Source organism: Coffea eugenioides, chromosome 4, assembly GCF_003713205.1.
Source record: "Coffea eugenioides isolate CCC68of chromosome 4, Ceug_1.0, whole genome shotgun sequence".
NCBI classification, from domain to species: domain Eukaryota; kingdom Viridiplantae; phylum Streptophyta; class Magnoliopsida; order Gentianales; family Rubiaceae; genus Coffea; species Coffea eugenioides.
Window position 1 is genome coordinate 5,087,805 of NC_040038.1, and position 13,243 is coordinate 5,101,047.

Here is a 13,243-nt window from a genome sequence, read left to right on the forward strand (position 1 = left end):
TTGTCAATTATCTCGGGGAACTTTCATAATATATCGTTCTTCGCTTTGCAGTCAAGGCCACTGTTGAGGACTTGACGACACATACAAGATTATGAAGGAAAGTAGGAGTTTATAGCATTGCTCAAGTTTTCCACCCAACATGTAACAATCTACAAAACAGATCACCTGGGCCATGGCTGATCTTCTCTAATGATCTCAAGCTCCACAAACTTGCAGCAATTGCAAGTCTTGTGTGGCATAATCAACTGCTACTAAAAATTGAAGAGAGTCAAACATTCGAAGTAGCAGTATCATTGATTGCCGCGTAGTTAATTTACACCAACCAATCTACATAATATATAATTCTACAGCAAGGAGCACAAGAGACCAAAATTGTAAACCTTCATTACAATGATTACAATTTACGGACAAATACAACAATTTGCCATGGTGCCAGGACAAACCCAAAACTAGTAGAAAAAGGGCAGGAAATAATCACAATTTCTCTCAAATATGAAATGTTTGCCTGTCAGATTACAAGATGGTATTTTATCTTGGTTGATTCCGGACTTGCATGCATAGTGAGGCTTTACAAGTTTGGCAAAATCCAATTTACACCTGGTTAGCTCTTTTCACCTGGTGAGTATTCCGGAATTCCTGACGGCTGACCCTTCTCCTGAACTCTGCTTACCGGAGGAACACTTGGTCTGGGTACTTGTGAACCAGTGACAGGCTTTTGTAGAGGTTTTAGAGCAGCCATAATCTCAGCAAACGAAGGCCTCAATTTTGGGTCACTACAAGGTCATATACATACATATCATGTAAATCGCGGTGAATTCCATTTCTCCTTTTTATGAATTTAATAGCTAACAACTAAACTTTTAACTGCAATGGATGCATGAAATTTTAGGACAAAATCTGCATCTTCCATTTCCAGGTATGGCAATGAGAAGAAGACTTGTTAAAAGCACAAAGAAAACCATAAAAACACCCATTTGCAAAAAAAATCATGTCAGCCGATGGTTCTAACACTTGGTGGAAAAGAAACAAAATCATAACCTCTTATATAACAAGAAAAAAGTAGAGAAAAGGCCATAGGAGCGACCAAATGTAAAATGAAAAATGGTACTCACGTTTGCCAGCATCTGTGAATGATGGCTGCAATAGCTGGATCAATATCCTCTGGTATGTCGAGACGACGGTGCTGAAACCCAACCGCACCAACAACTTGCATTGGATTCATTCCTCCCCATGGTTGCTGCATAGTACAAAGCTCCCACAGTATAACACCAAAGCTATATACATCACACCTGCAGTGCAACAATTTATCATCAACATTATAAATGAACAGCGCAAAAGGAGAAAGAAGAGCCTACATACTCAAATAGCAGAAATATCAGCAAATATGAAGTCAATCATTTAACTTATGATGTATATTTATATCTTTTGTGTGCCATCTCATTTTGACAGTTTCCTTCAATTCTGGTTGCTATATAATGCGACTAGAAGTGGAAGGCATACTTTTCATCTGATGGCTCATTTCTTAGCACTTCTGGAGCCATCCACTCTGCCTGAGAAGGGTGACAATCAAGAATCAGAATATCTGTTACACAATTTTGTCAAGTCATATTTGAACAATTGCATTTTGTACAGATCAATAAGCAATCCACAATAGCATTGTATACAGATAAAATATCCATCCCAAGAGAGGGCAGACTTCACACAGCAAAGCTCAGTAAATAACACCAAATGCAATGTCGTCTTATTGGCTCTGGATACCTAAGCTATAGAGTTAATCCATAAATTATTTCCCAGGACATGAGTAAGCAAACTGCAAAAGCAGAGCCACTCCACCATATTCTGCAACTTATTACAGCTTGTTCAGAAACAGTCAATACCATGTAATCAACCTACTTTGCTCTTAATAGCACAATCCAGCAGAAAAGACAATTCCCTGGCAAACCAATCCACAAACACCGAACATGGAAATTTTGACATCTGATGACAACCAACCTTTGAGTCCACAAGGGTTCAAATGAAAGTGACAGTTAAAAAAAAAAGGAAACAAACGAACAAACATGAAGAGGACATATTTATTTCACACAATGGAGCCTCGATAAATCATCCCAACATATGATTTGAATAGATGAGATGGAAGTCAAACATCTGAATTTCATCAATGTAACCTAAGCAATAATGCACAGTTGTGAGTCCTACATAAATGATTACGGGCTCTTTTCAAGTTAGGTTTCATCAGCTTTCAAGTATCTTGAAACTGCATGCGCACATGCAAGTTTTCGTCACCTTATTTCTCTTTACACATTTAAACATGTTTTTAACCAGCTTTTCAAATGAGAAACTAGGAAATTAGCAATTAGATCTAGAACCAGAAAAAGAAGCAGTTCGAAAGAGAAGTTGATTCTATTCAAAGTACAGTTTGAAGGTACAAGCACTGGATTACTACCGACATAAGCCCAACAATCGTTTTCCTAATACATGTTGAGTACATCAAAATTTCCATTATATTTTGAACCATGGATCACAGTAACCACCTTTTTGAGAGAGAAACGTGGCAAGCAAAACATCTCCAAGGCTGAGAGTATTAGGGCCAACAGCATTGAGCTATCTTCTAGAAAAGGGCTGATGATAAAATGATGTAAAAAGAATTAGCCAGTTTGTGTGAATGGAGAACTATAATCTTCCATCATGAAAGACATCCAGAAAATACAGAGCCAAGCTAGGGAAGAGGGAGAAACGAAAACTGTGAACAAACTCAAAAGGAAAACATGCAGCAACGTTGTCACAGATAAACTTTTACGTAAAATAGAAACATTAGCAACATTACTATTCTCGCTTGCTGGAATGTACTCAGGATAAAGGATAAAGAAAGAGTCATGCACAAAGAAATGTCCAACAACTAAACAATAAAGGCAACACCAAAAATGGTAATCAGTTAGACTAAACAATTTTTCATGCTATATTTATTTTTCCCAAAGTAAATAAAAGCCAATACACCGGCTTACCGTCCCAGCAGTTGACCTTGAAGAAAGAAATGTGCTATGCTTCATTCTTGATAGCCCAAAATCACATACCTAGTAGAAGAAATTCACATGAGAATTGGTTCATGATGTTTATTTTGTCCATATGCATATGGCAATGTGTGCAAATCTCAAGCATATAATAGATAATAAAATCATCAAGGTTGCTCAGGTATAAGAAATGTCACCTTTTTTACACATGCATGCAGGCAAAAAGAAACAAAAAATCACCTTTACAACCCAATTCTTATCAACAAGAAGATTTGGAGATTTCAAATCACGATGAACTATTACTGGAGTGCAGTTGTGAAGGTAATTCATCCCCCTAGCCTGCCAATTCAAAAGACCAAAACAAGAGTTTAATAGGCAAAGCTACCATGTAAACAACATGGTAAAAACCAAATGAGTAGCGAAAGTAAGAAAACCAGAACATACAGCATCAAGAGCCATCCTTAATCTTCTTCGCTCATCTAACTGATTGTTGGGGCGATGTAATAACCTATACAAACTACCTCTGCGTGCAACAAAAAAGCCTCTCATTTCCAAGCTAACATCACAGAGTTTTCTGAGGTAAATTCATTGTGTTCAAAAACATGGGAATCTGTAAATAATATTTTACTACAGTAATCATGGTTTTTGACTACGCAATAGCAAATCTGAGACTTCCAAAAGCATAATGCTTTAAGTGATCAGGACTAGCAAGGAGAAGAATTTTGATTACTATGTCCTATATATAAACAGGCAGTTAGTACTTTCAGCATAGTAGCCAGAAACTCAAAAAGTGATGAAATTAAAACAGCCTAACAGAACTATAAGTCAAAAAGTAATAATGATGGCAGTAATTAGGAGGTGAAGGGGCCTAGAATGGTAGGTTACTGTCAACAGAACATCCTGGCTTTGCGTCCATATGCATATGTTAGGATATGTTCAGGAAAGCAAGATGCAGGATGTGAAACAATGGTATTACTGTATTACCATACTAGGATATAGAACAGAATTCCACAATAGTATTTTCAACTCAACTTAGATGCATTAAAATTAAGCTACTAGCATAAGTCAAGGAGATAAGCTGGTAATATTATACCTAAACACTTTGAGAGTAAAATAAAATTTGGCATACCTAGGAAGAAATTCCGTAACAATTGAAAGATTTGGGGGACGCGTAACAGCTCCCATAAAAAGAACAACATTAGGATGCCTTAGTCTTTTCATGATCCAAACCTTGAAAAGCAAACAAGAGATAGAATTGGCATCAGATCATATTCAAGATACCTAGGAAACACCGCAAGGTAAATGATACAGAATGAGCGGAATTTGATAAAGCAATCAAGCCTCAAATGCTAAGTGATCATTGAAAAACACCAGTCATTTCTTAAAAAGATTAAAAACATTCACTCAAAGGTTTTCATGGTGAAGAAAAAACATAACCATCACTGTGTTGCCCAGAAAACTAGCACCAGAAACAAACATGTGATCATGCTAAATAGTAAAGGAGACCAAATCTTACTTATGACCAAATTTTTCTTATGAATGAGGAAGTATAACTAATATATATCAATATAAACCACATCTCCATATAGCATGGTAGCCAGATGCAAAAGCTACAAAGGCATGTAAATTAGATTTTTGACGAACAAATTAGTTACTACTAAAACAAAATGGCAACTATAAGAAGGCAATAAAGAAAGCTCAATAACACGTGAATGCACTTCTTCAATAGCCCCAAGAAAATGCTTGATTACTCTTGAAAAGTAATTGCACAATCAGCCAAAATACTTTGAACCAGGGCTTCATACCCATAGCAAAGATTTTGATACTCAACAAGCAGAACATGAAAAATAATTTGATAGGTCTGTGGTGATATTATTTGCACTGTCCAGCTTATGGGGTACCATTGACATGAAGACCAATGATGATCAGCATACTGTCCTCTTTTACCATGACTAAATGACAGAAACATGTAATCTTTCCCTAGTAACTGAGCAATTTTGCCTGTCACATGCGAATCTACAACTTCGAAAAATAAATGACCAAACTTTAAAAAACAATTACATATCATCTACAGTTATGCATACTCTAAGCACTTAATGTCTGGGGTCAGTTATGTAACGGAAATACTAGCTACACGCTCTTCTATGATAATCCTCTCTCTGGATTAGGAGAACATCCTTCTACCCATTAGTAGGATGTTTCTGCCTGTTGCTCACAGGCCAAGATATCTATGACAAGCCACAGATGCTAGAAAGCAACCTAACCCTTTAAGGCTTTGCAAATAATCCAATTTGCAAGAAGAAATGTCCCATGAAAATACAGCAAATTTACCTCACTTTTAAATTCTTCAAGGGATTCACCAGCTACATCTTGGTCAAGGAATCTCTTAACAGCAACTTCCTGTTAAATAGAAGCAAGCCTCATGTATCCACAAGAACAGAAGGCAATAAAAATAACAAATACAGCAAAGAAGGACTTCCAAGCATTTAAAATAATAACAGGATGAAAAGGAGTAATGGTACACTCAAACCAATACAAGACTAAACCTAAACAGCAGTAGCAATAGTACTAATATAATTTGATTTTATGCCAAAGACTTGCAGAGATGAGTAACTGCTTGAAAAGATTGGCAAGAAAGGATGAAATCGCAAACACAATGTCCGATAATCCATGCCTATTAGCCAATCTTAATTAATTTCAGTGATGATTATTTTAAGCAATTCAAAAGAAAGCAAGATGCTTGCACAAGCTGATGTAAAGAGAATCTTTAGATCTTTCATTGACATGTAAGACCAAGGTCGTTGATCTAAATCTTGAAAAGATCTTGCCCAATATTTCCACAATTGGTGCGGAATCTGGATAAAGACAATGACAAAAGAACATTATTCCAAGGAAAACATGCTTAGACTTGAACTCATTGAGTTATGTGAACGAACTCACTTTCATAGATTGGCAGGGCTTTTCTCCAAGAAGCAACCTAAACCACTAAGAGACTCTTACAGAAAGGAATAATACACTTTCTAGAGCCTTTTTATGAGCATTTATACATTTAATGTCATCAATATCCCAACAAGTACTTAACACAACAATAAACTTAGGCTTGTACAGGTGAACCACTTACTACTAGTCCAACTTGCTAAACTTAACAGTAAAGACTAGAGTTCCACTTACATGCAAAAGAGGAGACCAAATAATAATCCAAAGAGGCAAATAGAAATTGAGAATTAAAAAACTACAGATTTAACACTAATGAACTTACAGTGCCATGCCAGTCTCCATGATAGACCTCACCATAAGATCCTACATGAGAGTGATAACAAGGGCATGAGCATTTATAACAATATGGAACATTCTGGAATGACAGATGAACTTTCATTTGGTAGGATAGGAGTAGGTCAGTACCAAGTCCGATACGCTCACCCAAGGCCATATCCTCCCAAGGAATCTCGCAATCAGCTACATCATCAAGCATAGCATCCGATTTTGCACTGTCATTGCCTGTAGACGTATCTGATGTTCTTTCACCATCACCTAAAGCCTCTTGCTCTCGGCTGCCACTTCCCCGTTGGTCGTATGCAGCAGCATCTGCATCTTCATCACTTTTTGCACAGCCGAATGGGTTAAAGAAAGCAGCTGGACTATCAGGTGAAGAGGCACCAATCTCCAAGTTCTCATACTGCTTACTGACAGCTGCAGTTGTTGCCACTACAGCTGCAGCTGTGGCTGTAGCAGCAGCAGTTACAGGGAGCTCAAGGTTGGCATCAGTGCCAGTCTTTCCTACAGCTACTACCATTGAAGATGCAACAACAGCTGCAGCAGCTGCGGCAGCTGCAGCAACAGGAACATTTTTTGTATATATCGCAGGAGTTACTTCAGGCTGTGATGGTACATGCTGACCTGTTCCTTCCCTAAAATCAATTTGATGCTCTACCTGATCACTGGGAATGCCTTTAGAGCGTAGACCATGATAAGGTAGAGGGGGCAAGAAGCGAGCCTGACTAACATTATCCAGACCCAATATCCTTTTGGTGTTGCCCTTTTCTTCATTTTCCCCATCTCCCTTTGGAGACTTGGAATCTACTGGCACATTATTGAACTGCTTTGGATATACTTCAGTAAACAAGCTCGGAGGGGCAACAACACCACTCTCGAGCAACACATCATGAAGTTTCTGAGCTAGATGTGGATTTTCTTGAGCAGCATCAATCATGTATTGTGATACATCCTTTACTTTCATTTTATGTACTGCTGGTGAGCTTACACCCTCAGTCCAAGAAGGAGACCTTGCATGAGAATAAGGAGGATTAGGCCTGCTACGAACATCTGGTATGAGCTTCCTTACACCATAAGGCTTTGGTAAGTCTTCAGCAGACTTGTTGGATCCTTCCTCAACTTGAATTTGAGGCAAATTCTGGAAAGCCAGACATTCACCTTCACTATTTGATTCAACTGTGGCAGCACTGCTATCAGCAAATCGAGATCCAACCTCTGAATGGTCTTGAAGTAAATTAGGAACCAGAGCACTGGAGGAAGCAAAATGAGAATTATCATCTTTCAAGAAATCATTAGCTGATGGAAATGCTTCTTCATATTCAGTATTTGCTGCTGTTATGTCAGCTGGAATAAGGGTGCCAGGGTCTCCCATTAAATCAACAATGTATTCCCTGCAACCACATCATGCTTCCATTACTGAACTGGCATATCCAGTATTAGAGATTAAACTCTGAAAAGGGACATTTTTCTCAATGCAGTGAAGGAGAATTTCCACAAAACAACAGATCAGTTTGCAGACTCAAGACCTTAAGAATTCTAACATGGTTTTGGCTGAGAATTAATACAAAGAAAGTTCAGAAAGTGGAATATTAGAGGCACTTTTGATCAATGATTACAACTTTTTGCTAGTAGAGCAAAACAATCCATCATTCAGAAAATTTTTTCTGTTGAAAATTGTGAAAAAGGATGTTCTTGGACCCATAATTCCTTAAACAAGAACAATTTCTGGCTATGTATCATAAAGGGCATTTCTACTCACGTTTTACAAAATGAATGCTATTTTTGTATATATTTTGCAGTGTATTTAATACAAAAATGTGTAAAATGTCCTTTGTACTCAATAGCCTACCTAATCTACATTTCCAGCATGCCCTTTGCCGATATTTTCCCAAACATTTAACTCTTTCATACTTCATAAACTTGCTGCATGATACCACAATAGGAAATGCAACTTGCAGAGACAACATAATCAGACTCATAAAAAAATTAACTGAGATCCATTTGAAATGAGAATATGATAAGATTCCTAGAAAATGCATGAAAATCACCTGCCATCATCAATCTTTACAAAGTTTATAGCCGCATCATGGGAGCCTGTGTACTGCTGCCCTTTGACTAACCGACAGGGAATGCCCAAACAATCAGCCAAAACCTACACAAACACAAATAAGAGAACCAGCAAGTTCAAACCTAATAGAAGCCCTAAAGAAGACCAATATAATCATGAGAAAGGGGAAAAACAGAATTATACCGTAGGAAAAATTTTAGTGGAATGAAACTAGAAAGAAATGCATTTTCAAAAAGCCCAATTACCATAAGCATTAGGCATATAATGGTAAAACCAACAATTTCTGCAAAGATAAGAAGGGCAGTACCATGACTTAACTTCGACAGCTAATTATTAATCCTTCTATTATGGTGCTTCTACAAACACAAGCTCACTTGACTTTGCTTTGTAGAATTTCGCAAGAGATGAAAGCTATATCTCCATAGACCATCTGGTTAATTATTCATTAGAAAAGACAGATGTTCTGATCTATTAGATAATTAAGTTTCCCACCCAGAAAAAATAGCGACTCATATGAACCTCTGGCATGTGTGTGACTAATAAGGCCTTGTCCATCATAAAATCTTAAAGCTCAATAATTGAATCCCCTCCAACTTAATGTACAAGGTTCATCATTTTTCACTCCAGTCAATTTACTACATAAGTAGCATCCCCTTGTATCCTCTAAATTACATAGTTGCCCATAAAAACTAATCTTTATCTTCCTTTAGACTCCCCTAAGATTATTAGATTTTGTTGATATAGCATCCTAGCAGTTCAAATGAGGTAACTATATGGACAATAATACAATAAACTCTGGGCTATCTATGTTAACTAGCTAGCAAACTTCAAGTTACCTTGAACAACAATGCACGGTGACGAGCCAATCCAATAGTCAAGGAACCAAGAGGCAAAACCATGCTCCCAAGAGTTGCCTTCAATTCATAACTGAGACTTCTCCATGCCATCGACATTTTCTCAGGATCGCCAACAGGGCCCCCCATATAATCAGAAACAATGATGGCAAGCTTCCGTAACAAATTATGGCCTACAAAAATAACAGATCCTAACCTTGACTTGACAGCCATCTCTAAGGCTTCCTGTTCAAGTTTCAGCAACTTAGTGTCGTTAGCTTTACTCACAAGAATTGCTTCCCAAGTGATACTATCTGAAACTGGTGTTCCTTGCAGATCAATGAGGGAAGGCATTTTTGATGAAGTGAACTCCGTGAAGACGCCATATAGGTCATAAAAACCATCCAGGATGTTGTCATCATAACTCAGGGCATTATAATTCTGTGAAGCATGGGTAAATCTATAATATGAGATATGTTAGAAAGCTACAAGGAATACTAACTATGTCAAAGTTCTAACTAAGAAGCTCGTGCCAAGTAGCAAAACAAGAACAAAGATTGCCTACACTACCTATTTGCACAGCACTGATGGAAATAACTGAGTGCTGTCCGTAATATGATTCTTTCTATATGCCACTCAAGGATTAGGGCAAACAAAGAAAATGTGCAACAAGATGACCACGACAGGAATTATTAAATAAAGATTGTCACAAGCAAGCAAACTTACCCAATATTGATAAGCAACAACCTCTGCTCGGGTATTATCCGGTGGAAGAGAGCCCAAACTAATCTGTTTAACAGCTTCAATCTGAACTGCCTCAGGATCTTCCCTGGCACTTAACTCTAAAGCTAATTGTATTTGATACTCCTCCTCGATATCAGGATCCCTTGAATTACTGGACCCCGAATCTCGCCTCATGGCTTCCAAAGAAGCATCTATTCCACTACTACCCAACGAATCAGAAGGTTCCATATTGTCTACCCCCGGAACATTGGAAGAGGAAGGAGGACTTGGACTCTTTCTATGTGTGACTGAATTCAACCATCCTGATATAGCTGAAAAGGGTTTATTATGCTCAGAAGTATGCTGGGACCTAGAGTGAGAAAACCTTTCAGGTGAAGATACATCACTTAACCTATTCCATTTCGATGATGAAGTAGACCCTTCTGAATCCTCAGGCTGATTAGACCCTATATGGAGCTTCTTTAGGAAATTTTTCATATTCTTTTCACTAAGCTACAGCAGCCAATGCTATAGAAAAAAATATATGGCCGTAAATCTCTCCATTGTCTCACTCCAAACATGGATTCTTGGCCACAAAAGTTACAGTTCACGAACAATAAGTGCACATGATCAACCTCTCCCAATAAGGCCCTTCAGGTCAACATCTTACAAAACTCCAAAAACCCACCATCAAATCCATAAACTTTTACCACCATTTCAATCCAATACACAATAAAGTTTGCTTCTTTATACCAATTCCCAGATGCCCCAACTAAAGCAAATCAACCCTTTTTGTGTCCTTTACCCAAACACAAAATCCAATCTTGAAAGCCAGTACAAGACCAACAACTTCAAAAAACAGAAAAGCCATTAAAGATTGCTCTTCAATGACCTTATTAGCAGCAAGAAAAGATCTTCCATACATCCAAATGAACGATTAACGCATTCAACAGAGAGAAATAATCAAATAAACGTTGAAGGAGAAAAGGGAAGAATGAACAATATTTTAGACTAAGAAGAGAGAGGAAAGGGATCAGTGGTCAGTTTGAAAGCAGAGACAGTAAAGACTAACAAGTGGGACTGAGACATCAAGAAGCAAAGATGACCCACTTGCAATTTTTGAGGCAGAAAAGATTTTTTACAAAAGCCCAGAAAAATTATGGAGGAAAAGTAGTACTACCACCAAATTGAGCTAACGAAGACGACAATTTTGCTGGGAAAAACAAAACCAACTTGTGGCTTTCCGGTGGCTTTTCCTTTTTCTCTCACACGCACTGGCACACCACATAGTTGTGGTTGAAGTACTTGAGCACAGAGGGAGAGACTGGTGAAATGTGATTGGTTGATCCAATCTCTGAATTAGGAGAATTGCAAACTTCAAAAAGTCAGCTGAGTTGGAAATTAATGCAGAGTACAAAGTGGAATATTTAACGGAACAACAGCTAGGAAATGTACGATTTTTCAGCCTATCATACTTTTATAGGAGAATTTAACGTGGACACTCCTGTGTCCCACCAGGCATGGATGAAAAAGTAAAAGGCGGCTATATGACAGGAAATGGTAAGGTCTTATTACAACAACAAACAACCTCTTAGACCGTTTGGACAGTCATTTTTCTATTAAAAAATTACATCATTTTCGTGATCACATTTTTTTATTACTTTTTTGTTCTGACGTACATTAAATTCCTACAGTAATTTTTCTAAAAAAAAGAATCCAAGAAAATGCAATCCAAACAAGACATTAACTGTGATTTAATTGTATCATGTCCTTACAGTTTCTTGATTCTCTACAATTTGACCCTCTTGATTTATTGGTTAAGGTGCAAACACTTGTTGTGCGAATCATTTATTATATGCAATTGGTATGTAAAAGAATCCCCAAAAAATAACATGGAAGAAAATGATAACTGTAGCCCATGGATCAATTAAAATTTAATCAGATAAAATTACAAAAGAAATGTTATATTAAAAACGTGTCTCATAAGGTTTATCTGTAGTTTTCAGGGTTGCCTAAGTAGAAAGAACCAAAAAAACAAAAAGAACAAGCAAACAGCAGTCAATTTCAATTCCAAATTACGTATTTCGGGCAAAATTTGACAAAAGTACCATTGATTGTAAGTTTTCCCTGATTGTTTTATTTGAAAACTATTAAAGTTAAAAGATGAAAAAAAGAAAATAAGAATCTACCATATGAATATATCAAGATTCTAACGAAGAGATTTTCAAATGGTTGAATCCCTGACTTCAATTGACTTGACATTAATCAAAAACCAAAAAGTAAGACATTTTTTAAGATCTACTATGGTTTGCTTCATCTCTTTCTTTTTGTTTTTCGCCTGGCAAAAGAAATGAAGCCCAAAATGTCATTATTTCATTTTGTCTCACACTGTAAAGAAATTTTATATGTTTCAATTAACAGTTCATTTGTTTAGTTCCAATCTTGTGCAGCACAATGTTGTAATTATACGTAGCCACACAAGATATTGTTTGTTTGGATTGTGTTTTATTTCCCCAATTTTATCTGCTTACATCATTATTACAATTTTCAATACACCTTTTTATTTTCCCAATTATCTTTTTATCTCACACACATCACATCACAAAAAGTGCTACAGTAAAAATATTCCAAATAAAACACAAGGCTTTGCAAAAATCAGCAAAATCCCTCCGTTTTTTTTTTTGTTTTGCAGCTTTAGCATAACTTGTCAAGGTAGGCATGATAATGACTTCAATCATTATAGAAGCCATACTTGATCATGATAAGACTGACTGTTTGTGGACGTACCCACAGTCACCAATTGGATGATGATGGGCATGTCTTGCAAACTTTTCCCACGGTTTACTTTCAGTATATATGCTTTCGTATTAATCCATTGAAACCCTATTAATGGCTATTTAAGCTTCGTCCAAAAACCTTTTTTTTTTTTATCATCCAAATTAGTATTGGAACAAAAAGGTGGCTCTTATTGATGACAAAATCATGAAGATTTGAAGTCCCTCTACCCTTCTTTTTCTTCTTATTTTAAAAATTGTATCACCTACCTTATAATCGCTTCAGTTTTGTCCTGTAAGGACCTTAGTTGGCTTGGCAAGAGGAAGAATACACAACACACAGTTTTCTGCATAGCTTCTCGTGTGATTTTGTTTTTAAATTCTAAAAAATCCTAAATGGTTAAATAGAGATGCTTTATCTTGTTAGGGCCATGCTTAACCTTCAATTTTTGCTAAACTTAAAAAAAAAAAAAAAAAAAAAAAAAAAAAAAAGGAAGAGGTAGGTTTAGGTCTGGGTTGTGGGAATTCGTGCCATAGAACGTGAAAGCATGATATAAAATGGAG

At 36.9% G+C, this 13,243-nt stretch overlaps 1 protein-coding gene across 4 annotated transcripts; it reads right to left on the minus strand.

The window, feature by feature from the left end:
- Positions 1-264: 264 nt before the first annotated feature.
- LOC113769481 (probable serine/threonine-protein kinase SIS8) lies at positions 265-11,262 on the minus strand. Of its 4 annotated transcripts, none has more exons than XM_027313936.1 (13): positions 9,909-11,248; positions 9,186-9,623; positions 8,330-8,433; positions 6,411-7,672; positions 6,268-6,308; positions 5,340-5,408; positions 4,138-4,238; positions 3,453-3,531; positions 3,249-3,347; positions 3,003-3,071; positions 1,501-1,550; positions 1,113-1,289; positions 265-773 (listed from the first exon to the last, which is right to left on the minus strand). In XM_027313936.1, exons 1-13 carry the CDS (start codon positions 10,401-10,403, stop codon positions 602-604), a joined length of 3,156 nt encoding a protein of 1,051 aa, XP_027169737.1. In that variant the 5' UTR covers positions 10,404-11,248; the 3' UTR covers positions 265-601. The 4 variants fall into 4 exon arrangements, 2 of the variants coding, with proteins under 2 accessions (XP_027169737.1, XP_027169738.1); XR_003468154.1 differs by lacking the exon at positions 265-773 and adding an exon at positions 2,532-2,619 and having other exon boundaries at positions 1,255-1,289; positions 9,909-11,262; XR_003468155.1 differs by lacking the exons at positions 265-773; positions 1,113-1,289 and adding an exon at positions 2,532-2,619 and having other exon boundaries at positions 1,516-1,582; positions 9,909-11,262.
- Positions 11,263-13,243: the final 1,981 nt, after the last annotated feature.